Source organism: Erythrolamprus reginae, chromosome Z (genome assembly GCF_031021105.1).
Source record: "Erythrolamprus reginae isolate rEryReg1 chromosome Z, rEryReg1.hap1, whole genome shotgun sequence".
In the NCBI taxonomy this organism is placed as follows: Eukaryota; Metazoa; Chordata; class Lepidosauria; order Squamata; family Dipsadidae; genus Erythrolamprus; species Erythrolamprus reginae.
In genome coordinates, this window is record NC_091963.1 from 143,236,116 (window position 1) to 143,263,378 (window position 27,263).

Consider the following 27,263-nt stretch of genomic DNA (forward strand, 5'->3'; position numbering starts at 1 on the left):
CTCTTCTGCCTCTTCCTCTTCTTCTTCTCCTTCTCTGCCTTCTCCTCCACCTTTTCTTTCTCTTCCTCCTCCTGGTTTATTTTTATTTATTTACTTATTCGATTTTTATGCCGCCCTTCTCCTTAGACTCAGGGTGGCTTACAATGTTAGCAATTGCACTTTTTAACAGAGCCAGACTATTACCCCTACAATCTGGGTCCTCATTTTACCAACCTTGGAAGGATGGAAGGCTGAGTCAACCTTGAGCAGGTGATGAGATTTGAACCGCTGACCTGCAGATCTAGCAGTCAGCTTTAATGGCCTGCAGTACTGGACTCTACCTGCTGCGCCACCTTCTCTTCCTCCTCCTCCTTCTTCTCTTCCTATCCTCCCTTCCTCCTCCTCCTTCTATTCCTCCTCCCCTCCTCCTTTTCCTTCTCTCCTCCTCCTCTTCCTCCTTTCCTCCTCCTTTTCCTTCTCCTCCCCTCCTCCTCTTGCTTCTTCCTCCTCCTTCTCCTCCTTCTCTTCTTTTTCCTCCTCCTCTCCTCTTCCTTTTTCGCCCCTTCTCCTCTTCCTTCTCTTCGTCCTCCCTCACTTTTCCTCCTTCTCTTCTCCTCCTCCTCCTTTTCCTCCTTCCCTTCTCCTCACCTCTCCTCCCCCTCCCTAGAGTATTCCCGCAGATGCAGTGTCCACTTTTCAGATCATTAAACACCACTTTGTACGGTCAGCTGCGTCTGCAGGGCACAGGCTTGCAGCTTCCATGTCTTCATTGATGGTATCTTGCCATCCCTGTTTTGGATGCTCTTGAGGTCGCCGGACATTGGCTTCTAGGTGGTAGGCAGCCTTGGCCACAGTGGAAGGTGCTGCTCTGTGGACCTGTCCATACCAGCAGAATCAGCCCTCTCTCATCTTCTCTATAATTGGTGCCGTACCAAAATGCTGTCGCATGGTGATATTTGTGACGTGGTCAAGAAGGGAGATGCCCGATACCCAATGGAGCATTTTCATTTCCATGGGACATGGAGAGAGCTTTTGGTCCCTGTTATTGCTGTCCAGCATTCAGTGGCATACCGTGCAACAGGACCGTCTTGTAAATCTTAAGAGTTAAGATGGGTTGGCATTCACCTGTCACATAACACATTGGTGAGTTCTCGCCAACACAACCAGACTGCATTTCCCCTTGCTGGCACCTCAGCATTGATGTCACCATTGCTTTGGAGATAGGATCCCAGATACCAAAAAGTGTCTGTCTTGTTTACGTTTTATCCATTGTTCTACAGTTTTCCAGGGGTGGTAACAGAATAAAAGGAAGAAAATATGATTGGATTTTCTAGTGCCGTGTATGACTGTACAGGTAGTTCTTAATTTATAAACCTTGGTTAGGAACCATTCAAAATTACAATGGCACTAAATAAGTGATTCATGACAGTTTTTCCACACTTAACACCAACTCTCTTTGTTGTAGTAAAGTAAGGCATTTGTTGCAGTAGAATAAGGCTTTAATATCCAATCACAACATTTTGCTTTTTCATAATAATATGAACAAGCCATTTCTGTAAAGATCTATCAATCTATTCGGTAAAACAGTTAAAACAATTTTAAAAGTTTTTTAAAATACCAACTAAAACAGTTTTAAAAAAGTTAAAACAATTAATCAGTGGAACAGCTTGTCTCTAGAAGTTGTGAATGCTCCAACATTAGAAGTTTTAAAGAAGATGTTGGACAACCATCTATCTGAAGTAGTGTAGGGTTTCCAGCTTAAGCTGGGGGTTGGACTAGAAGACCTCCAAGGTCCCTTCCAACTCTGTTGTCATTATTATTATTAAACCCAAAATCAAAGTTTCATTATTTTCCACTTCAAGCATAAAGTTCACAAATGGTTTCCACGTGAAAACAAATGTACTTGTTGTGTTCTTTAATCAAAGTAGTCAGTTTTGCCATTTCAGCCAATTCCATCAACTTCTGAAGCTATTTGTCCATAGTAGGCATCAAAGTGTTCTTACATTTTTGTGCATACGATAGTCTTGCTTTTGTCAACATATACAGTAACAAACTTCCTATTTTTTTTCTTCAGGTCTTTTTCCATCAGGCCCCAAAGAGAAAATTCTGGTTTCATTTTTATCTCCATCTTCAGATTTTTCTGTATTAAAATATGAATCATACTCCTTTTTTTTTTTGCTTTATCACAATGATAAAAAGTCCCTTCTTTACTTTTAAACTTCCAACATTCATTTGACATACCTTTATACATCTTAGATAACTTAACGGTGTTATTCTTCCCATCCTTCTTTTCTAATTATGACTATATCCTTGTTGCTTATATCTTTACTATTTATATTGAAACAATGTCGTCCGGCGGGACCCAGGGGAAGAGCCTTCTCTGTGGCGGCCCCGACCCTCTGGAATCAACCCCCCCCAGAGATTAGGACTGCCCCCACCCTCCTTGCCTTTTGCAAACTCCTTAAAACCTACCTCTGTTGCCAGGCATGGGGAAATTGATTCCCCTGGGCCGTTTCCGCTTTGTGTATGGTTTGTATGAGATGCATGATTGTTTTTTATATTAAGGGTTTTAAACTGTTTTTAAGTATTGGATTTGTATTATTCTTGTTGTGAGCTGCTCTGAGTCTGCATACAAATCAAACAAATGAATGAATGAATAAATAAATAAATAAATATGGTTTTATTTAGTTTCCTCGTATGATTTGATTGCTTATTTAGTATCCTATGACTATCACTAATTGTTGGATCTTATGATTCTTGATGAATGCATTTTTTATGTACGCTAAGAGCTTATGCACTGAAAACAAATTCCTTTTGTGTCCAATCACACTTGGCCAATAAAGATTTCTAAATATCAAGATAGTTTTGGAAATCTGTTTTGAATGTATATTAAGTTTCCTCATTGCCTGTCTAATCCCCTCAGGACAGGTATGGTGGTTCTACATTATTATCAACGGCCCAGCGAGGGTGAGAGTGGCCTCAACAATCTTCTACAGTCTGCCCAAACTATCTTAGGCAATGGCGCCCAAGCGGTCCAGAAGGAGCTGTGCTTCAACGTTAACTGGACAGGTACGAGGATTGAATCAAATTTGATCTAGATCCATGTTGCTCAACCTTGTCGGCTTGAAAATGTATGGCAAGGATGTCAAACTCAATTTCATTGAGGGCTGCATCGTGGTTGTGTTTGACCTCCAGGAGACTGGGGTGGGGCATGGCCACCTCGAAGTCAGTTGTTGAGACTCCATTTTTGCCCATCACAGCCTCCCTCAGCCATCTGTCAGCCAAATACAGTGGTCCCTTGATTTTCGCAGGTTCGAACTTCGCGAAACGGCTATACCACGGTTTTTCAAAAATATTAATTAAAAAATACTTTGCGGTTTTTTTCCCTATACCACAGTTTTTCCCGCCCGATGACGTCATACGTCATCACCAAACTTTCGTCCACCTTTAATAAATATTTTTTTTAATAAACTTTAATAAATAAACATGGTGAGTAATAATCTAAATGGTTGCTAAGAGAATGAGAAATTGCATTTTAGGGGTTTAAAGTGTTAAGGGAAGGCTTGGGATACTGTTTCTAGCCAAAAATAGTGTATTTACTTCCGCATCTCTACTTCGCAGAAATTCGACTTTCGCGGGCGGTCTCGGAACGCCTCCCCCACGAAAATCGAGGGAACACTGTAGAACTCGTGGGATCCACACTCAGTGAACTCACTCCAATTCCTCTGAAGAGGGCTGCAGGAGGCTGTTGTGGCTGAAAATGGAGCCCAGATGGGCCGTGTGCAGCCTCACTGAGCTCTGTTTTTACTGGCAGAGAGCTGCAGGAGGCTGTCTCAGCTGAAAACAGAGTCCTAGGAGGCTGCATGCAGGAGGATGTTGTGGCCGAAAAGAAAGCCTGGGCTGGCTGTATGGGGCCTCCTTGGGCTCCATTTTTGCTGGTAGAGGGCTACAGGAGGCCATCATTTTTTGCGGGCAGAGACACAATGGGCTGGTTCTTCACTGTTTCCAGGGTGGACCTGCAGGCCAGATCTAAACCCTGAGTACCAGAAGAAGGGCATCATAGAAATATGATTAAATAAATAAAGAAACAAAAATCTTACGGGACAGATCCGGCCCACGGACCTTGAGTTTGACACCCCTGAAGTATGGATGTCATCTCCCAGAATTCCCCAACATGGTTGACTAAGGAATTCTAGGAGTTGAAGTCCACGCATCTCCAACCTGCCCACCGTAGATTCTGAGGGAGGGTTTGGAATGAAGAACCGAGGGAGCCCCGTTCATCATGGTGGTTTTCTTCCTGTTTAAGTGATAACGGTTTGGTTCAGAACTTGCTCATCCCTCTCTTGCAAAGAAATGGCTTGCTGGGTTATATAGTCCTGTTGGATTATGGAAAAATTGGCTACTTTTTTTTTCATCCCCGTTTTGTCACCAGGAAAGACTCTCCCAAGCGCCCAGGAGATGGAGATGTTGCAGTGGGTTTTTGGCTGTCCATTCGAAGAAGGGGATATCACATCCAAATCGTTTCTCAGCTCACGCCCGTCTGACCTGCTGATAGAGATTGGTCCACGGTAAGTCTTCTGGTGAAGACAAAGTTGCAAGAGAGAGGGGATTGGGAGAAAGAAAGAAAGAGGGAGGGAGGAAGGGAGTGGGAAGAAAGGAGGGAAGAAATAAATAAATAAAGAGAAAGATAGAAAGAAAGAAAGAAAGAAAGAAAGAAAGAAAGAAAGAAACAGATGCAGGAAGAACAAAAGAAAGAAAAAAGAAAAATAAAGAAAGAAAAAGACAGAGAGAGAGAAAGGAGGAAGGAAGGAAGAAATAAAGAAAGAAGTGATATTACTTACTTCCAATGACATAAGTTCCCTTTTTATGAGTCCTGAGGCTTGCTTGTTTCCCCAGTTCATGGTTAACAATAAATCCCAAAGTGGAAGGCAAACTATAGATAGAAATCCTGCTTTCTAGCTAATCTGGATCACACAGCACAGCTGATCGTCTCACAGCTGATTGTCTGATATACCAATCGCGCGGCACAGCTCATCCTTTCTCCTCACTGTTCTACATGGTTTTGCAGACTGATGGCTTCAAAATTCTCCTTTTTCACCTCTGCGTGTTCGTGCTGACAGCGCGCATGTGAGCCTAGCATGAAAGCACCCCTGGCTCCGGGGCATGGTAGAGGGCAGGAAGGCCTTGGGGGAACATTGTCCAAGGGGTCATGATGCGTTAGATACGACCGTGCAACTAACAACAACAGGATTGACTTATTTGATCTGACTTGAATTATTAAAAGACATATGGCCTCAAATCTATTTAGATTGCATTTCAAAACAACTTCCTCCCCCTCCCATCCATATTTATCTTCATCTTCTTCATGCTTGCAGGTTGAATTTTTCTACAGCCTATTCCACCAATGCTGTCTCCGTATGCCTGGCGGCTGGGTTGGAAAACATCGATCGAGTGGAGTGTTCCCGACGCTACCTTTTCAAAGTACGTGTACGTTTTTTTCTAGTTTCTTCTAGTTTCCTCTCTGTTTCCCACACGCACATCTAAGAATTATTTTACGCAGAGGGAACTCTTCTGCACCCTCCCTTCTGTTGTGGCCCGCCAGTGGCCCGTGCAGTTGAAAACGGATCCCGTTTAAGAGGCGATTGGCTTGGTGATGCGCCAGTGGCCTGCGGAGTTGGCACCCAGGTTGGACAGTGGAGAGGATGGCGAGGACTCGGTAACAGAGGCAGAGGTTCAGCCAGGGGCATTCGGAACCTCCAGCAGCTCATAGCAATGAGGAGGAGGGAAGAGACCTCTCTTCTTCTTAATGCACGAACACGCAGAGCTGTCAACAGATAGGAATGGTTACTCCAGAGGAAGTCTCCTTGGGAGTAAGACTTGGGGCTAATTGCCCACTCTCCTAGAGCAGTGTTTCCCAACCTTGGCAATTTGAAGATATCTGGACTTCAACTCCCAGAATTCCCCAGCCAGCATTCGCTGGCTAGGGAATTCTGGGAGTTGAAGTCCAAATATATTCAAGTTGCCAAGGTTGGGAAGCACTGTCCTAGAGTACTTAAGAACAGTAGAGGCAGCTGAAAGGCTGCAGGAAAACAATAGGTTATACTCGGGTATTAATTGTCCTGTGAATCTCTGTTTCTCTGCTTTGGATTTCTTATCAAGGAGGACTCCTGGCCGTTTTGCCAACCCCTCGGACATTACAAGTTTGTTCCAAGGATCTACTACTCTTTCAGAAAATATTATTTTACTGAAAGAGTAGTAGATCCTTGGAACAAACTTCCAGCAGACGTGGTTGGTAAATCCACAGCAACTGAATTTAAACATGCCTGGGATAAACATATATCCATCCTAAGATAAAATACAGGAAATAGTATAAGGGCAGACTAGATGGACCATGAGGTCTTTTTCTGCCGTCAGTCTTCTGTGTTTCTATGTTTCCCTAGAGCTGGGGCAGAGTAAAACACCTTCCTCCATCCTCCTGGAGGCTCTTTGGCAGCCAAAAATGCTCTCCCAGAGCCTCTGCATGAGCCAAAAATCATTTGGATGGGATACTCATGCGAATTGACGTTGAGCTAGGGCAACGGCTTGAGTGCCAGCAGATATGGCTATGCGTGCCATCTGTGGCACCTGTGCCATAGGTTCACCATCACTGACTTAGGTGACCCTGAGGACACAAATAACCTCCAGGTGGCCTCAACGACACTCTTAAAAGGATGCAACTGTCTACAAGGAATATAAATCCTTCCATTCCCTATCATCCAGTCAGAGTTGAAGAAGTTTCTTGGATGAAAAGCAAAACGTCTTCAAAAAAAACCTGGAAAGTCCAATTGCCTCCTGACAAAGCACCTTTGGGGCAACCATGACCTGGATGATTGAAAATCCATAAAGCCCTGCATGGCATAGGACCAGATTATCTCAGAGACTGCCTTCTTCCGCACAAATCCCAGCAATTGATGAGATCCCACAGAGTTGGTCTCCTTAAGAGTCCCGTCGACCAAACAATGTCGGCTGGCGGGGTCTAGGGGAAGAGCCTTCTCTGTGGGGGGCCCAGCCCTCTGGAATCAACTCCCCCTGGAGATTTGCACTGCCCTCACCCTCCTTGCCTTCTTAAAGAGCTTAAAACCTCATCTTTGCCGCCACGCCTGGGGTTTCTGTATCTCCCCCCCCCCGACCAATGAATGCTTTTAGTATGATTGTTGAATGAATGGTTATTGGAAGTTTTTAAATTAGAATTTGTTTGTTTTTTAATGTATTATTAATTGGATTGCTTATTATTGTACCTCGTATATGCTGTGAGCCGGAGAGGGGCGGCATACAAATCCAATTAAATAAATAAATAAAATAAATAAAATCTCCATAGGCTAATTTCTTTTCTTTAGCTATTCCAGAGGATGCTCTTGAATCCGTTCTCTTTGATATCCAAAGTTTTCCTTGCCAGGTACCCAAATCCCTTCTTGAATGCAGAATCCAAAGGTTGATTTTGTTTTTCAGTGCGACCAACGGCCCACCTCATCCCAGGAGACCCAACTAGTAGCTTCACTCTACGACCGGATGACGGAGCAGACCTACCCCGAACCCATCCAGAGTTTTGCGGTAGCAACCCGCCCCGAAGCGGTGTTCTACGTTGATATTCTCGGAGAAGGAAGACCGGCTCTCGTGAAGGCCAACAACCAGCTTGGTACGAGCTGAGGGCGGTAAAGAAGATGGGGAAATATTTGGGAACTATTTAACGAGGAGTTTGCATGCTGAGTTTCTGATAGCTTGTTCTGGTTTTGGTTCTACAATATATTGATATTGAGATACAAGATGTTGAGACTCTAGAGAAGAGCAGCAAAGATGATTAGGGGAGTGGAGGCTAAAATATATGAAGAACGGTTGTAGGAACTGGGTATAGAAACATAGAAGACTGACGGCAGAAAAAGACCTCATGGTCCATCTAGTCTGCCCTTATACTATTTCCTGTATTTTATCTTACAATGGATCTATGTTTATCCCAGGCATGTTTAAATTCAGTTACTGTGGATTTACCAACCACGTCTGCCGGAGGTTTGTTCCAAGGATCTACTACTCTTTCAGTAAAATAATATCTTCTCATGTTGCTTTTGATCTTTCCCCCAACTAACTTCAGATTGTGTCCCCTTGTTCTTGTGTTCACTTTCCTATTAAAAACACTTCCCTCCTGAACCTTATTTAACCCTTTAACATATTTAAATGCTTTGATCATGTCCCCCCTTTTCCTTCTGTCCTCCAGACTATACAGATTGAGTTCATGAAGTCTTTCCTGATACGTTTTATGCTTAAGACCTTCCACCATTCTTGTAGCCCGTCTTTGGACCCATTCAATTTTGTCAATATCTTTGTATTGTATGTCTAGTTCAACGAAAAGTAGGACTAGGGGGAGAGATGATAGCACTGTTCTAATATCTGAGGATCTGCCACAAAGAAGACAGAGGCAACCAGAGATCGGTTCCTCCCATTTTGGACCAGTTTGCCCGAACCGGTAGCAACCTGCTGGTGACGTCACAATGACATCACATAACCTGTTCTATTGGTGCCTGTCTGTGGACTCCGCTATCTTTTTTAGGAATTTTTTTTTAATTTAAATTTTTTTTGGGGGGGGGAGGTTTTTTTCCTGTTTTTCCCCCCTTCTGTGCATATGCAGAAGCTGAGTTTTCAGCAATGCACTTGCATCACCATCTTGTTTTCACCTTTTTTTGGGGGTGGGGGGGATTTTATTATTTTATTTTTCGGCACTTCAACTGTGAGTTGAAGTTCACAAGTGTTAAAGTTGCCAGGTTGCCACAAGGATAGCATCACCCTTGTTGCAGTAATGGCTGCTGCCCCCATGGTGGAGAGGAGACTGTGGAGGTAGTAAGTTTATGCACTATTTGTTGAATATTAAGCCCTTCATGGCACCGGACCAGATTATCTCCGGGACTGCCTTCTGCCGCACGAATCCCAGTGACCGATTAGGTCCCACAGAGTGTGTCTTCTCCGGGTCCCGTCAACTAAACAATGTCACTTGGCGGGACCCAGGGGAAGAGCCTTCTCTGTGATGGCCCCGGCCCTCTGGAACCAACTCCCTCCAGAGATCAGAATTGCCCCCACCCTCCTTGCCTTTCGTAAGCTCCTTAAAACCCACCTCTGCCGTCAGGCATGGGGAAACTGAGATGTTCTTTCCCCCTGGGCTCTACAGTTTATGCATGGTATGTCAGTATGTATGTCTGGTTTTTATAATAAAGGTTTTTAGCTGTTTTATTATTGGATTGCTACATATTGTTTTATCACTGTTGTTAGCCGCCCCGAGTCCACGGAGAGGGGCGGCATACAAATCCAATAAATAAAATTAATTAATTAATTAATTAATTGGGTTTTTTTACTGTCCTTCCTACTCTTGTACCTTAGTATGATCCTCAATTACTTTTAAAGTAGAAAATAATTAAATTGTATGTTTTTAACCCATAAATGCTTTACTCATTTGAATCACTATCTAGAACTGAACTTTTATAGCAATTAAAGAAAATTGAGCTACTTGCCTAATCTGTTGTCATACTGAACCTTGTGGGTTCAGTACAAAACCTTAAAATGTGACTGTGCTCCTCAACACATAACGCTGTCGATCACTTGTCCTTTTGGTGGCTATTCAAAGTAATGTGACTTAATCAACTGAAAAAGAATCCAAGCACTATTTGAAAACTTATCCTGGTCGGAAAGCCATTCCCATCCAGTCACATGACCTTTAAGCCACTCCTTAGTCACATGATTGCCAAGCCACTCCCACCTGGCCTGCAAGCCACTCCTGCCCGGTCACATGACTGTCAAGCCACACCCACAAAATAAGCCACACCCATAGTGGCAGTAAAAAGTTTGGCAGCCCATCACTGCCCATGTGACCAAGCAGGTCCTTCTCATAGAGCTCTTAACATTTGTTCATTCATTTGTCTTAATGCAGGAAGGGATGGGGTAGAAATTAAGTGGCACCAATGTTAATTTTCCCCTTCTATTTCCCTAGGTCTGGCTTTTGATTCCTGGGACCTGGATTTCTACACCGCTCTTTTCCAAAAACTGGGCAGAAACCCCACCAGCGTAGAATGCTTTGACCTCGCTCAATCCAACAGGTATTGCTTTGGATGTAGACAACTGAAAGTTCCCCAGGTTTTTCAGCCTTAAAGTCCCAAAGGTGCTTTTTTTCAAGAGGCAATTGGACTTTCTTCTTTTTATTTGAAAACATTTTACTTCTCATCCAAGGAGCTTCTTTAGCTCTGACTGGATGATATATGTACGCACGCACGCATGCACACACATGCACATCTTCTTTTTTTCCCCAATATATTTTATTAGTTTTCTTAAAATAGACAAAACTGACAAACATACATTTAACATAAAAATGGGGTTGTATCTTCCCGCTTATTCTAGAAGTAAAATTTCAATACAGAAAAAAGAATACATTCAAAAAATACTTAAATTCAACTTATTACTTTAAATGAAAAGAAGAAATTTGTTTTACTTTATGTAATAAATCTTCATATATAAACTAATTCTAACATAACTCTTAAATCATATCAATGCTAATTCTAACATGCACATCTTCTTTTAATGACTCCATAATCCATTGTGGCAACTGAATGGAAATGAGTGTTTTACTGGCCGGATGCCCTTCCTGTAGCCAGTGCAGAGGAAGGGTTTTTTTTTTCAGCAGATGTATCCTCATTGTTCCCAGAGAGAGAAATATCTGCTTCTACCTAGGATTGAACTCACACCCTCCTGATTGTGAGGCAAGAGCTCCACCTCTAGGCTGCCTATTTTATATATATTAATCACAGACCATTTAGAATACATGGTGTGGGGGGAAGTCTTGAGAGTTAACGATGCTGATACTATATGGCAGTGATTGCGAACCTTTTCTTCCTCGGGTGTCGAAAGAGCATGGGCATATGCTATTTCACATGTACAACAACAACAACAACAACAATAATAATTTATTAGATTTGTATGCCGCCCCTCTCCGAAGACTTGGAGCGGCTCACAACAATAATAAAAACAATGTTACAGTGGAACAAATCTAATATTAAAAGGGAAACATATAAACAAGTGTCCATACCCATAATTCAATGCCTGGGAAGGGCAAAAACAGCTCCCCCCACCCCCTGGAGGCCCTCTGGAGGCTGGAAATGGCCTATTTCTCAGTTTCTGGTGGACCCAGTAGGCTCATGTTTCACCCTCCCCAGGCTCCAAAGGCTTCCCTGGAGCCAAAGGAGGGTGAAAACGCCCTCCCCCATCCCCTGGAGACTCTGGAAGCCAAAAATGCCCTCCCAGAGCCTCTGTGTGAGGCAAAAATCAGCTGGATGGCACAAACATATACGTTGGAGCTTAGCTAGGGCAATGGCTTATGTACCAGCAGAATGCAGCTGCGAGAGCAATCATGGGCTTTCCCAAATATGCCCATGTTACACCAACACTCCGCAGTCTGCATTGGTTGCCCAGGAGTTTACAGCCACAATTCAAAGTGTTGGTTATGACCTATAAAGCCCTTCATGGCACTGGACCAGATTATCTCTGGGACCGCCTTCTGCCGCTTGAATCCCAGTGACCGGTTAGGTCCCACAGAGTTGGCCTTCTCCGGGTCCAGTCGACTAAACAATGTCGTCTGGCGGGACCCAGGGGAAGAGCCTTCTCTGGCGGCCCCGATCCTCTGGAACCAGTTCCCCCCAGAGATTAGGATTGCCCCCACCCTCCTTGCCTTTCGCAAACTCCTTAAAACCCACCTCTGTCGGCAGGCATGGGGGAATTGATTCCCCTGGGCCATTTCCGCTTTGTGTATGGTTTGTATGAGATGCATGATTGTTTTTTTTATATTAAGGGCTTTAAACTGTTTTTAAGTATTGGATTTGTACTGTTCTTGCTGTGAGCCACTCCGAGTCTGCGGAGAGGGGGCGGCATACAAATCAAATAAATAGATAGATAGATAGATAGATAGATAGATAGATAGATAGATAGATAGATAATAAGGCTCTGCATGCCACCTGTAGCACCCATGCCATAGGTTCGCCATCACTGCTATAAGGTATAAAGCTATTACTGAATTTCTGCTTTCTTCCCCTTTGGTTTTGGTGTGAAAGGAAGCTCTGGGATGGATTTGGCCCCCCTTGGGTCTCAGTCAGAGAACAGTCTTACCTTTCCTTGTTTCTACCTGGTGTTTCTCTGCAGCGAACACAGCCGGCATTGGTTCTTCAAAGGGCGCCTGCTGGTGGATGGGAAAGAAAGGAAGGAATCGCTCTTTGAGTCCATCATGAAAACTCAAGACCGCAGCAACCCCAACAACGTCATCAAATTCTGCGACAACAGCAGGTGTGGGGTATTCCCTGTTTCTCGACCCCACTCCTCGACTGAAAAACGGAATTGCTAGATTGGCGAGATAGCTAATCCTCACCTTATGACCATATTAAGGAGTGTGCAAAATGATCCTTGAGTTACCAAGGAGATACATAGAGGAAACATGGAATTCCAGCAGATATTCAGGAGATGGGAATAATTATTCAGTCATACAAAAACAGATACATTAAAGTTTAATTAGTGTTTACTTTAGAAATAGCACAATCAAGCTAAAAAGTCAGGTCATACACATTCAAATCAGTCAGTAACTCTCAATACAATAATAAAATTCAGGGTGTACAGCAAACCTGGAAAACACGGAAATCGGGGAAATTGGTGGCTTGGAAAATATCAGGGAATTCATGAAAAAAATGGAATCAATCGGGGGGGGGGGAAGCAAACTATATTAAAATGTTTAAAAGTCAGAAGAAATCATGCAAAAAAACCCCCAAAAATGACCATAATTGTGGAAACAACTTGCTTCCTCAGCTACCGATATTTCTCCATGGCTTAGCCATTTGGTATGATGTCATCTACGACCTCCCCTTAACTAGATCGCAAGTTACAAGGTAGTGTCAGGGAGACCTCACCTACAAAAAGATATTGACAAAATTGAACGGGTCCAAAGACGGGCTACAAGAATGGTGGAAGGTCTTAAGCATAAAACATATCAGGAAAGACTTAATGGACTCAATCTGTAGAGTCTGGAGGACAGAAGGAAAAGGGGGGACATGATGGAAACATTTAAATATGTTAAAGGGTTAAATAAGGCTCAGGAGGGAAGTGTTTTTAATAGGAAAGTGAACACAAGAACAAGGGGACACAATCTGAAGTTAGTTGGGGGAAAGATCAAAAGCAACATGAGAAAATATTATTTGACTGAAAGAGTAGTAGATCCTTGGAACAAATTTCCAGCAGACATGGTTGGTAAATCCACAGTAACTGAATTTAAACATGCCTGGGATAAACATAGATCCATTGTAAGATAAAATACAGGAAATAGTATAAGGGCAGACTAGATGGAACATGAGGTCTTTTTCTGCCGTCAGTCTTCTATGTTTCTATATCGGGGAATTTCAAAATGCTTTTCCCCTGGGCACCCTGAAAATTACAAGCCTGTCTTTGTCTTACATATCTGACATACATTACAGTTTACAAGTACATTGGTACCTCTACTTGAGAACACCTCTACTTAAGAACTTTTCTAGATAAGAACCGGGTGTTCAAGATTTTTTTGCCTCTCCTTAAGAACCATTTTCTACTTAAGAACCCGAGCCCGGAAAAATTTCCCAGGAAATTTGAGAGCGGCACGAAGGCCCGGCCAGTTTCCTGCCATTCCGCCTTTAATCCCGGCCATTTCAGGCTTTTCTGGGCTGCCAGAGGAGCCTTTTGGTGACGCTTAAGGAGGCTTTGGCAGTCCAGAGCGGACAAAGCATTTTCCTTTCTGTGGGTGTTGGAGAGGGAATAAACCTCTGCCAGCACCCAGAGAAAAGAAACACTCCCTTCACTCTGGGCAGCAACTGTCCTCCTCCTCTTCTTCCTCCTCCTCCCACCCAAATTCTGAGCTTTTATTTCTTTCCTAATGGGTTTGCACACATTATTTGCTTTTACATTGATTCCTATGGGAAAAATTGCTTCTACTTACAAACTTTTCTACTTAAGAACCTGCTCACGGAACGAATTAAGTTCTTAAGTAGAGGTACCACTGCACATCAAACCAACACAGAGATTACTATTCTGAGGACCGGTTCGGAGATGTGGCTAGCAAGCCATTGATGCTGATTCAGCAAGTGGGGACAAATTTCTGCCACCAGTTTGGATGAACCGATTCGAACCGGCTGCAATTCACTACTGCTGTAGTTCTAATGCATTAGGACAAGGATAGGCAAAGTTGGTTCTTCTATGATTTGTGGACTTCAACTCCCAAGAATTCCTGAGACAATCGTGCTAGCTCAGGAATTCTGGGAGCTGAAGTCCACAAGTCATAGAAGAGCCAACTTTGCCTACCCCTGCACTAGGATGAGATAGACTTCCATGTTTGATGCATTCCTAAAGCTTTTGTCTTCTTCCCTTTCAAGTGCTATCCAGGGCCGAGAAGTCCTCTCTCTCTGGCCCAGCGACCCATCCAAGGCCAGCCCCTTTGAGAAGCGGACTTCCACCCGACATGTCATCTTCACAGCGGAAACCCACAACTTTCCCACAGGTGAGCGAGTTAGCTGAAAGAGTGACCTGCAATTGAGGGCTGGAGGCGTGAGTACTCGCTTTCTGGTGGTCCTCAAAGGATCCTGGCAAAGCGATGCTACTGATTGAAATGGTCGTGATTTGGCAGTCTGTTGTTGTTTGGGGAACAACAGTTGCCATCATCCACAGAGCTTTCATCACCCATAAACAGATTTACAGTGGGACCTGAAAACAAAATGTACACCAGCCTCAGTGTGCCTATCTATTTCAGGATATGGTTGAGAATAAGCCTACAGGATGCACAGAAAAATGTTCTAACCTATCCCTAACACCTCCTCTTTGCAGTGACCTTCCTGCTAGCATGAAAATCTCTCCTCCTCCTCCTCCTTCTCTCCTTCCCCCTCCTCCCTTTCTCCCTCTCTCTCCCTCCCTTTCTCTCTTTCCCTCCCTATCTCCCTCTCATTATTATTATTATTATTATTATTATTATTATTATTATTATTATTAATTAGATTTGTATGCAGCCCCTCTCCGCAGACCAGAAATGGTATGGGGTTTCCTATTTCAGGAGAGGGTTGGACTAGATGGCCTCCAAGGTCCCTTTCAACTCTTTTATTCAGATTGTCACTGATTCTTATGCAGCTCAGCAGGGGCCTCCTTTGCAGATAAACATGGTTGGTTAAATAGAGAAACCAAGGGTCACTAGGAGGCAGCAAAAAATGAACCTTTTTAAAAAAAAGTTACATTCTTTACTTTTGCCCTACTGGGTCTGTAAATCATTTCCAATTTAAGTACAAACCACAGATACAGGCCTACTAGGGAACAAAAGAACCGAAGGCTCTGAGCTCTGGTGCGTTACCCTAAAATATAATTACCTACCAAGCGAGAGTTTTTTAAAGTTGATTTATTACCAAATTTATATGCCACCCATCTCACCTAGAGTTCAATTACATGGGCAGATTGTGTTATGCCGTACAAAGACTTAATTTAGGCTTTCGTTCTTTGCATACAGGTAATCCTCAACCTAATGACCATTTGAAGTTACAGTCCACCTGGAAAAAAAGGAGAATTTATGACCTGGATCCAAAGATCCACTGGTTGTCCCCCTACCTATAATCACAGACGATAAGGTTGTAGGAACTGGGCATGGGTAGTCTAGTGAAGAGAAGGACCAGGGGAGGAATAGAATAGAATAGAATAGAATCTAAGATAGCAGTGTTCCAGTATTTACATAGAAACATAGAAGTCTTGGAACAAACTTCCAGCAGACATGGTTGGTAAATCCACAGTAACTGAATTTAAACATGCCTGGGATAAACATAGATCCATCCTAAGATAAAATATAGAAAATAGTATAAGGGCAGACTAGATCGATCATGAAGTCTTTTTCTACCGTCAGTCTTCTATGTTTCTATGTTTCTACTTGTTGCAATTTCTCTCCCCATCTAGGAGTTGCCCCATTCAGCGGTGCCACCACTGGGACAGGCGGGAGAATCCGGGATGTGCAATGCACAGGTCGCGGAGCTCACGTCATTGCTGGAACTGCCGGATACAGCTTTGGCAATTTACACATTCCAGGTGAGCGTTCCAAAGGTCCTTTTTCCCCCTCCCAAAAGGCAACAGGTCTCTCTCTGTTTTTCATTGAAGACATTTCGCTTCTCATCCAAGAAGCTTCTTTCGTTCTGATTAAATGGTGGGGAATGGAAGGGTTTATATTTCTTGCAGTCCTCTGGTCGTTAGCATTCTTTTATTTCTTCCAGTCCTCCGGTCGTTAGCATTCTTTTATTTCTTCCAGTCCTCTGGTCGTTAGCATTCTTTTATTTCTTCCAGTCCTCTGGTCATTAGCATTCTTTTATTTCTTGCAGTCATCTGGTCATTAGCATTCTTTTATTTCTTCCAGTCCTCTGGTTGTTAGCATTCTTTTATTTCTTCCTTCCAGTCCTTTGGTCGTTAGCATTCTTTTATTTCTTGCAATTCTCTGGTCCTTAGCATTCTTTCTGAGAGCCTTTGAGGCCATTTGGAGACCACTCAAGGACCCTCAGACAGAGTGCTAATAAAATGTGCATATAAAGAACACTACTGAAACTGAATACATTCTATGTTTTTAAGTTTATATGTTTATTTGTATGTTTATCTTGTTTTTCTCTTTTGGTTTAAATTTAGTTTAATTAATTAAATTTTTCTGTTGGTTTAATTTTTGTCTTTTAATTTTTTCTTTCTCTTTTTATATGCACAAAATTAATAAAGATTTTTTAAAAAAATAGAAAGAGTGCTAATAACTGGATGACTGCAGGCAATATTTTTTTAAGAAGAGTAAAATGATTATTTGAATGTTACTTATCTCTGGGGGAAATTGTTCTTTTCCATTTTTCTTTCTTATAGGATACTCATTACCTTGGGAAGATACGTCTTTCGTATACCCTGATAATTTTGCCCGGCCTGTGGAAGTGGCCATTGGTGCCAGTGATGGAGCTTCGGACTATGGCAACAAATTTGGGGAGCCTGTGCTGGCAGGTGAGCTGGTTGGAGGTGTGCTGTTGAGATCCAGCCAGTGGTGTGCTTGAAGTTATGGTTTGTTTTGTGAAAAGTTGCTGACTGAAAGCATGGGAAGGGGCAGAGGAAGTAGAACGATGCTTTATCAACATTGGCAGCTTGAAGACCTGTGGACTTCAACTCCCAGAATTCCCCAGCCAGCATGACTGGCTGGGGAATTCTGGGAGTTGAAGTCCACAGGTCTTCAAGCCACCAAGGTTGGGCTGGCTGGGGAATTCTGGGAGTTGAAGTCCACATACCTTCAAGCCACCAAGCTTGGGCTGGGTAGGGGATTCTGGGAGTTGAAGTCCACAGACCTTCAAGCCACCAAGGTTGGGCAAGGTAGAGAATTCTGAGAGTTGAAGTCCATAGATCTTCAAACCACCAAGCTTGGGCTGGGTAAGGGATTCTGGGAGTTGAAGTCCACAGACCTTCAAGCCACCAAGTTTGGGTTGGCTAGGGAATTCTGGGAGTTGAAGTCCACAGATCTTCAAGCCACCAAGGTTGGGCTGACTAGGGGATTCTGGGAGTTGAAGTCCACAGATCTTCAAGCCACCAAGGTTGGGCTGGCTGGGGAATTCTGGGAGTTGAAGTCCACATGCCTTCAAACCACCAAGGTTGGGCTGACTAGGGGATTCTGGGAGTTGAAGTCCACATACCTTCAAGCCACCAAGGTTGGGCTGGCTGGGGAATTCTGGGAGTTGAAGTCCACATACCTTCAAGCCACCAAGGTTGGGCTGGCTGGGGAATTCTGGGAGTTGAAGTCCACAGATCTTCAAGCCACCAAGGTTGGGCTGGCTGGGGAATTCTGGGAGTTGAAGTCCACATACTTTCAAGCCACCAAGGTTGGGCTGACTACGGGATTCTGGGAGTTGAAGTCCACCGATCTTCAAGTCCCCAAGGTTGGGCTGGCTGCGGAATTCTGGGAGTTGAAGTCCACATACCTTCAAGCCACCAAGGTTGGGCTGGCTGGGGAATTCTAGAAATCCACAAGACACCATAACTATAAACTGGAGGGATGTGCAAGATGGTGTGGGAAAGGGCCATTGTTTAACTTCACCCGTTTTCCTTGACGTAGGCTTTGCGCGCTCTTTCGGGATGCGCCTGGGGGATGGAGAACGGCACGAATGGATCAAGCCCATCATGTTCAGCGGAGGCATTGGAGCAATTGAAGACATCCATGTCCGCAAGGAAACTCCCCAGCACGGTAAGGATTCTTCAGGATTGTAGTTCTCAACTTGCAAGAGGTAGCTGTCATCTACAGGTAGTTCTCAACTTAGAACTCTTCATTTCGTGACCGTTCAAACTGTCAACACTTTAACAGTTGCAACATTATCCCAGTTTCAACGACACTGAAAATAAGTGATACAGTGTTCCCTCGCTTTTCGCGGGGGATGCGTTCTGAGACCGCCCGCGAAAGTTGAATTTCCGCAAAGTAGAGATGCGGAAGTAAATACACTATTTTTGGCTATGAACAGTATCACAAGCCTTCCCTTAACACTTTAAACCCCTAAATTGCAATTTCCCATTCCCTTAGCAGCCATTCAGATTATTACTCACCATGTTTATTTATTAAAGTTTATTTTAAAAAAATATTTATTAAAGGCAGACAATAGTTTGGCGATGACATATGATGTCATCGGGTGGGAAAAAACGTGGTATAGGCAAAAAATCCGCAAAGTATTTTTTAATTAATATTTTTGAAAAACCGTGGTATAGACTTTCCGCGAAGTTCGAACCCGCGAAAATCGAGGGAACACTGTATACCATATTTTTGGACCATAAGATTCACCTTTTCCCCTCTAAAAAAGGGTGGAACTGAATAAAATTTTTGGCCTCCCGAAGCCCCAACCCCACAGCCTATTTTTGCAAAAACGTGGTGCACAGGCTGTTTGAAAGCCTGCAGAGTGATCCTGCGAGTTGAGGGAAGGCAAAAACACACCTGTTTTTGTGAGAAAATGGGACAAAAATTGTCTTTTTTCAAAAAACGAGGGTGTTTTTGCCTTCCGCCAGCCACCAGGTGCACTCTGCAGGATCTCCCAAATTCCCTATGAGCCCTGTTTTTTGCAAAAATGGGTGAAAAATGTGTCAATTTTTGCAAAAAATGGGGTGTTTCCAGAGAGTTTTGGGAAGCCTTCAGAGTCCTCCTGGGGGCTGAGGGAAGGCAAGAATGCCCCCATTTGACCTATAAAGCCCTTCATGGCACCGGACCAGATTATCTCAGTGACCGCCTTCTGCTGCACAAATCCCAGCGACCAGTTAGGTCCCACAGAGTGGATCTTCTCCGGGTCCCGTCAACTAAAGAATGTCGCTTGGCGGGACCCAGGGGAAGAGCCTTCTCTGTGGCGGCCCCGGCCCTCTGGAACCAACTCCCCCCAAAGATTAGAATTGCCCCCACCCTCCTTGCCTTTTGTAAGCTGCTTAAAACCCACCTCTGCCGTCAGGCATGGGGGAATTGAGACCCTCTTCCCCCTAGGCCTTTACAATTCTATGCATGGTATGTATGTATGTATGTTTGGTTTTTTATATTAATGGGTTTTTAATTGTTTCTAACATCAGACTACTATTGTACACTGCTTTATTGTTGCTGTTAGCCGCCCCGAGTCTCCGGAGAGGGGCGGCATACAAATCCAATAAATAAATAAATAAATATTTTTTTTGCAAAAAACAGGGTGCACAGATGGGTTGAAAGGCTTGCAGAGTGCTCCTTGCGGGGACAGGGAGGACAAACACTTTTCCCCCCCTTACTTACCTCTGAAATCTTGGTATGTCTTATACACCAGTGTGTCTTCAGGGTGTCCAGGGGCGGCATACAAATCCAAATAATAAATAAAAAATAAATAAATAAACCTGGAAAACAGGGAAATCAGGGAATTATCAGGGAAATCAGTGGTTCAGGAAATATCAAGAAATTAATAGGGAATTTGTGAAAGAAACCCTGGAATAAATCAGGAGGGAAAAACCAAACTGTATTAAAATATTTAAAAGTCAGAGAAAAACCATGTAGAAAAACAAAATGGATCGCGCTGCCTGGCAGAGTCAAGCAAAAATGAGCATAACTGTGGCAACAACTTGCTTCTTCAGCTACTGATATTTCTCCACAGCTTAGCTGTTTGGTATGATGTCATCTACGACCGTGCCTACAGAGAAATATCAGGGAATTTCAAAATTATTATTATTATTTATTAGATTTGTATGCTGCTCCTCTCTGAAGACTCGAGGGAGAAATGCTTTCTCCCTCGACACCCTGGTCTTATAGTCGGAAAAATATGATAATTATTTTTCACACTTATAACCATTTCAAGCATCCTTGTGTCTCTTTGATCAAAATTCAAAACCTTGACAGCTGATTGGTATTTATGATGGTTGTGATGTCCCTGGAGGGGTGTGTGAGGGGTGTCACGTAAAATTTATTTCTTGTAAATTTGCTAGAGGTATAACAAGCAGGAAGAGGGAGATTATGATCCCGCTATATAGAATGCTAGTGAGACCACATTTGGAATACTGTGTTCAGTTCTGGAGACCTCACCTACAAAAAGATATTGACAAGATTGAACGGGTCCAAAGACGGGCTACAAGAACGGTGGAAGGTCTTAAGCATAAAACGTATCAGGAAAGACTTCATGAACTCAATCTGTATAGTCTGGAGGACAGAAGGAAAAGGGGGGACATGATCGAAACATTTAAATATGTTAAAGGGTTAAATAAGGTCCAGGAGGGAAGTGTTTTTAATAGGAAAGTGAACACAAGAACAAGGGGACACAATCTGAAGTTAGTTGGGGGAAAGATCAAAAGCAACATGAGAAAATATTATTTTACTGAAAGAGTAGTAGATCCTTGGAACAAACTTCCAGCAGACGTGGTGGATAAATCCACAGTAACTGAATTTAAACATGCCTGGGATAAACATAGATCCATAGATAAAATACAGAAAATAGTATAAGGGCAGACTAGATGGACCATGAGGTCTTTTTCTGCCGTCAGACTTCTATGTTTCTATGTTTCTGACCAGCAAAGTCAACAGGGAATCCAGATTCACTTAATAGCTGCGTTACTAACGGGTTGTCTTAGCAGCGGTGGCAAGGAATGGGACAAAATTCACCCAACAGATGTCTTACTTAGCGACAGAAATGTTGGGCTCAGTTGTGGTTGTAAATTGAGGACTACCTATATTCCAGACCCAAGCCTAATTCAGTCTCCACGTCTGAAATTTCACTCTCTGGTTTTTGTCTTTTTTTCCCAGGAATGGATGTGGTGAAGGTTGGCGGGCCCGTCTACCGAATCGGGGTTGGAGGAGGGGCTGCGTCTTCCATCCAGGTAAACTGAGGAACTTTTCTTCTTGTGACGACCGCGGGGTAAGGCACAGAGATAATACAGGCAGCTAGAAGTTCAAATCGCCCGTTTATTGCTCCAAATTTCCCCAAACGCCCACATGTTTCTGGCAAGTCCACAGCAAGTCCCAGAGCAATTGATGACACAGAGAGAGAGGGAGGGAGGGAGGGAGGGAGAGAGAGAGAGAGAGAGAGAGAGAGAGAGAGGCCCAACACTTTGAGCACTACGGCTGCAAAACAAGAAACCCAGACAGAATGCAAGGAATCCCAGAAAGTTCAAGTCAGCACTCAACACTTCAGGAATTCAGCATTTGTTCCCGACAAATGCTCTTCCTCACAGCATCTCCTTAAAAGCTCAGTCCCCAGGTGTGCCTTGTGAAGAGGGGCGGGGTGCTCTCCTCCTGAGCAGTCGGGTCAGTCTGTAGGTGCTGTTCTCACCTTCTCTGCACTCTCCTTGCTTGAGGATCAGGAGGGATTGGTCCTTGCTTATCACCTGAACACTGTCCCCCATATTTACTGCTTATGGTCATCCTGCCCTGCCTACAAACCATCCCAATTCTGAAAGGCCCTGGTCTGAATAGGCCCATGCTCCTCCCCATTTCCCTGCCAAGATTCAGGCTCGGACAGTGGCGGTGGGGGCATGACACTTCTGTATTCTAGATTTATTTCAACATCTTTGGTTTAACAAAGTAGAGGTATAGAGTAGATGCTAGCAATCATTCTTGTACTTCTGGACCAGTGGTGTCAAAGCTACAGTACAGCCTGCCTTGTTTAACAACCATTTGAAGTTATGACCCGTGAAAAAAAAATCCTCCTTGCTTTGTAACCAATCCTCACATCAGCAATCTGTGGTCACCTGATTGCCATCTGTAGACTTCACAAATGGCTTCTGGCAAGCGGAGTCAACGGTAAAGAAGAGAAGGATTTAGGAGTAGTGATTTCTGACAGTCTCAAAATGGGTGAACAGTGCAGTCAGGTGGTAGGAAAGCAAGTAGGATGCTTGGCTGCATAGCTAGAGGTATAACAAGCAGGAAGAGGGAGATTATGATCCCGCTATATAGAGTGCTGGTGAGACCACATTTGGAATGCTGTGTTCAGTTCTGGAGACCTCACCTACGAAAAGATATTGACAAAATTGAACGGGTCCAAAGACGGGCTACAAGAATGGTGGAAGGTCTTAAGCATAAAACGTATCAGGAAAGACTTAATGAACTCAATCTGTATAGTCTGGAGGACAGAAGGAAAAGGGGAGACATGATCAAAACATTTAAATATGTTAAAGGGTTAAATAAGGTTCAGGAGGGAAGTGTTTTTAATAGGAAAGTGAACATAAGAACAAGGGGCCACAATCTGAAGTTAGTTGGGGGGAAGATCAAAAGCAACATGAGAAAATATTATTTTACTGAAAGAGTAGTAGATCCTTAGAACAAACTTCCAGCAGACGTGGTTGATAAATCCACAGTAACTGAATTTAAACATGCCTGGGATAAACATATATCCATCCTAAGATAAAATACAGAAAATAGTATAAGGGCAGACTAGATGGACCATGAGGTCTTTTTCTGCCGTCAGTCTTCTATGTTTCTATGTTTCTATGTAAAATCGCAAATTGCCGTCACATGACATCTTGTCAAATGACCACATCGATTCACTTAACAACCAAAGGGAAAGGCTGTGACTTTCCGTTAAAGGGGAAGTGGCTTTATAAGTCTGCGATCATGTGATGTCTCAATGACCATGGTGATTTGCTTAATGACTGAAGGAGAAGGGGTACCCGAAGCCTGCTGCGGTCACATCATGGATTGCTAAATGATGGGAAGTGATTCCCTACTGAAGGGGAAGTGACTTTATAAAAGCCTGCTGAGTTCATGTGACGTCTCACTTAGTGACTATGGTGATTCATTTAATGACCAAAGGAAGTCATTTCAAGTGGTCATGTGATTCTGACTTAACAATGGCAGCAATTAGCTTAATCTCTGAAGGGGAAGTGATGCCGTAAGGCTAATGAGATCACATTATATCCCAATAACCATGCTGATTCGCTTAATGACTGGAGGGAAAATGATGTCATAAGCCCATCACGGTTGCATGCCCCATTTATTGACTGCGGTGATTCACTTAACATCCGAAGGGGAAGTCTCCTCATAAGTCTGATGTGGTCCTGTGATATCTTACTTAGTGACCCTGGAAGTGATGTGCCGGTGTCTGGAGGCTGTTGGGGTCTGGATGGGTGTCAACAGACTCAAACTCAACCCTGATAAGACGGAGTGGCTGTGGGTTTTGCCTGCCAAGGACAATTTTATCTGTCCATCCATCACCCGGGGGGGGGGGGGGGAGTCTTTGACCCTCTCAGGGTCCGCAACTTGGGTGTCCTCCTCGATCCACAGCTCACATTAGAGAAACATCTTTCAGCTGTGGCGAGGGGGGCGTTTGCCCAGGTTCGCCTGGTGCACCAGTTGCGGCCCTATTTGGACCGAGAGTCACTGCTCACAGTCACTCATGCCCTCATCACCTGGAGGCTTGACTACTGTAATGCTCTCTACATGGGGCTACCTTTGAAAAGTGTTCGGAAACTTCAGATCGTGCAGAATGCAGCTGCGAAAGCAGTCATGGGCTTCCCCAAATATGCCCATGTTACACCAACATTCCGCAGTCTGCATTGGTTGCCGATCAGTTTCCGGTCACAATTCAAAGTGTTGGTTATGACCTATAAAGCCCTTCATGGCACCGGACCAGATTATCTCAGGGAACGCCTTCTGCTGCACGAATCCCAGCGACCAGTTAGGTCCCACAGAGTGGGCCTTCTCCGGGTCCCGTCAAGTAAACAATGTTGTTTGGCGGGACCCAGGGGAAGAGCCTTCTCCGTGGCGGCCCCGGCCCTTTGGAACCAACTCCCCCCAGAGATTAGAATTGCCCCCACCCTCCTCGCCTTTCGTAAGCTTCTTAAAACCCACCTCTGCCGTCAGGCATGGGGAAACTGAGATATTCTTTCCCCCTAGGCCTTTACAATTTACGCATGGTATGTCTGTATGTATGTTTGGTTTTTATAATAAGGGTTTTTTAAGTTATTATTGGATTGGATTGTTACATGTTGTTTTTATCATTGTTGTTAGCCGCCCCGAGTCTATGGAGAGGGGCGGCATACAAATCCAATAAATAGATAAATATTAAATTCTTTAACAATCGAGGAGAAAGTTGTCATAAGCCTGTTGCAGTCACACTATTTTCCACTTAGCAACTGCAGCAAGAGAATTGCTAGGCCAAATTGTAGTTGCTAAGTGGGGACTACCTGTACTCTTGTCATTGTGGTCTCGGTTCCCACCCACCAACCTCTCTTGTGCCCACTTAGGTTCAAGGCGACAACGCCAGCGAGCTGGATTTCGGAGCCGTGCAACGCGGTGACGCCGAGATGGAACAGAAGATGAACCGAGTGCTGCGGGGTTGCATAGAAAGTGGGGAGAACAACCCCATCTGCAGTTTGCATGACCAGGGCGCCGGAGGCAATGGTGAGCATTGGAGGAGAGAGAGTATCAGGGTACTCCAGCCATCGCAAACCATGGATTCACTTAACGACAGCAGCATTTGCTTTATTTGCATTTGTACTACCACAAAAATATGTCTTAGCGCTCAATTATGGTCATCTCAAAAAAGACCTGAAAGGAGCAAAAGTATTTACTAGAAGTATTTACATACTTATTTAGAAATTCATTTATTTATTTTAGAAATTTATTTATTTATTTTAGAAATTTATTTATTTATTTTAGAAATTTATTTATTTGTTCAAAAATGTATTTATTTAAACATTTGTTTATTTAAAAATCTATTTCTTTATTTAGAAATTTCTTTATTTCTTTATTTAAAAATTTGTTTACAGTATTTAGAAATTCATTTATTTAGAAATTTCTTTATTTAAAATCTATTTATTTAGAAATTTCTTTATTTATTTAGAAATTTGTTAATTTAAAATCTATTTCTTTATCTAGAAATTTATTTGTTCAGAAATGTGTTTATTTATTCAGATATGTATTTATTTAGAAATTTGTTTATTTAAAATCTATTTAGAAATTTATTTATTTACGAATTCTTTTATTTAGAAATTCTTTTATTTATTTGTTCAGAAATGTATCTATTTAGTTAGACATTTGTTTATTTAAAAAATGTATTCCTTTATTTAGAAATTTATTTACCACTTATCTCCCATCCAATGACGCTGGATGGCTTATAATATCTAAAGCATTAGAGTCTTCAAGTTAACTAAGTAGCAGTGTTAATGCAAACAGTAATGGTAATTTTGAATGCTGCCTCTATCCTGTAGGTAAGGCTTCGTTGTTTCTGTAGCCTGGTTTCTGGTATGCTGCAGCCTGGGGGTTGGGAACTCCTTCTAAATGTTCTAAATATTTTTCTCTCTCTCTCTCATTTTAGGAAACGTCTTGAAGGAGTTGAGCGAGCCGGCAGGAGCTACTATCTACGCGAGCCGTTTCCAGGTATGTCTTTGCTTAAGCCTTGCAGTGATTGATCTATCTTGATTGCCCCAATATCTACATCAAGATTGAATCGCTTCACTGCTTCTGAGCTTCTATCTATCACTCTTCAACTTGCCATTCAAACAGGAGGAGGGAGGTGGGGAAATGGGATGCTAAGATTTTGTCTATGGACTATGAGAGCCAGGGTCACTATTGCAGGTGTTAGACGAAGACATGGACAGTTCCTATAACAAAAGGAAATGTTATAATTAGACAATGTGAATTCCCAGGGGTGGGAAGAAGGGAAATCTACTGTTTAAGTGATTCACTTCTTTATTAATAAAATTCATTTTTAATTCAAACTCAAGCATACCTGAATAAAAACGCAAGATTAAAAGTAGCATAGGATCAGATTCTATCTCATTTAGAGCCAGCTTTGATTTGGGAAGAGCGCCAAACTCATTCGTTCTCTACATTCCTTAGATAACACTCATTCATTTACTTAAAACATATGTGTTAGCTCACCAAAAACTTTTCCTAGTACAGCATCCAGCAAAGATTGTCTTTTTGAGGCAGAAATCATGGTTTTAAAATTTCATTTGTTGTAAGTTATAGTTATAGTTTTATATATATAAAACTATATCTACAGCAGCACGAAACTTACAACTTCAGCCTGATGATGGTGAATGTGATTTCACCGAAACGTCGCATAGACACTCAAAATATTACATGGGGCAAAACCCGAACTCAGAACAATCTACATACATATACCCGTGAAAATCTACGAAAACAAAAATATATATTTGTTAGCTAAAAAAACTAAAAAAACAGCTAAAAAAACATTTGACATATATATATATATATGTGTGTGTGTGTGTGTGTGTGTGTGTTGTTTTGTTTTTTGCTGAATTTGAAAATTAAGGGAGTACTATATATCTGTCTCTATCTCTCTGTCTCTCTCCCTCTCTCTCTCTTTCTATCTATCTCTCTCTCCCTCTCTCTCTCTCTCTCTCTCCCCCCCTCTCACTCTATCTCTCTATCTCTCAATCTCTGTCTCTTATTCGTTTTCTAGCTGGGAGACCCCACTTTGAGTGTTTTGGAAATCTGGGGGGCCGAATATCAAGAAACGAATGCTCTCCTGCTTCAGCCACGCCGAGCTGATTTTCTACAACGCCTGGCTTCCCGCGAAAGATGTGCTGTTGACTTCGTTGGCAAAATCACAGGCAATGGGAAGGTGAGAGAGAAATTGGCGCAGGTGGTAGAGGGACTTCAATCTCTTGGGTTGAGCGCCAGTGAAGTGGTGAGGAATATCCTTCTGCGGGAAATGAAAGAGTAGACCAGAAGGGCCAGAAGACTCACTGGAGAAGAGCCTAATGCTGGGGAAGATTGAGGGCAAAAGAAGAAGGGA

The 27,263-nt window shown here is 43.0% G+C and overlaps 1 protein-coding gene across 1 annotated transcript in view; it reads left to right on the forward strand.

Moving 5' to 3' along the window:
- PFAS (phosphoribosylformylglycinamidine synthase) overlaps positions 1–27,263 on the forward strand; it is a 49,467-nt gene that overhangs the window by 3,802 nt on the left and 18,402 nt on the right. Inside the window, exons 2-15 of the mRNA XM_070729934.1 lie at positions 2,903–3,048; positions 4,412–4,547; positions 5,355–5,460; positions 7,468–7,654; positions 9,989–10,094; positions 12,184–12,324; positions 14,427–14,551; positions 15,979–16,107; positions 16,912–17,043; positions 18,140–18,268; positions 21,305–21,378; positions 24,742–24,898; positions 25,815–25,876; positions 26,928–27,089. Coding sequence (XP_070586035.1) covers positions 2,910–3,048; positions 4,412–4,547; positions 5,355–5,460; positions 7,468–7,654; positions 9,989–10,094; positions 12,184–12,324; positions 14,427–14,551; positions 15,979–16,107; positions 16,912–17,043; positions 18,140–18,268; positions 21,305–21,378; positions 24,742–24,898; positions 25,815–25,876; positions 26,928–27,089 — 1,785 coding nt within the window. The 5' untranslated portion in view covers positions 2,903–2,909. The remainder of the gene's footprint in view (positions 1–2,902; positions 3,049–4,411; positions 4,548–5,354; positions 5,461–7,467; positions 7,655–9,988; positions 10,095–12,183; positions 12,325–14,426; positions 14,552–15,978; positions 16,108–16,911; positions 17,044–18,139; positions 18,269–21,304; positions 21,379–24,741; positions 24,899–25,814; positions 25,877–26,927; positions 27,090–27,263) is intronic.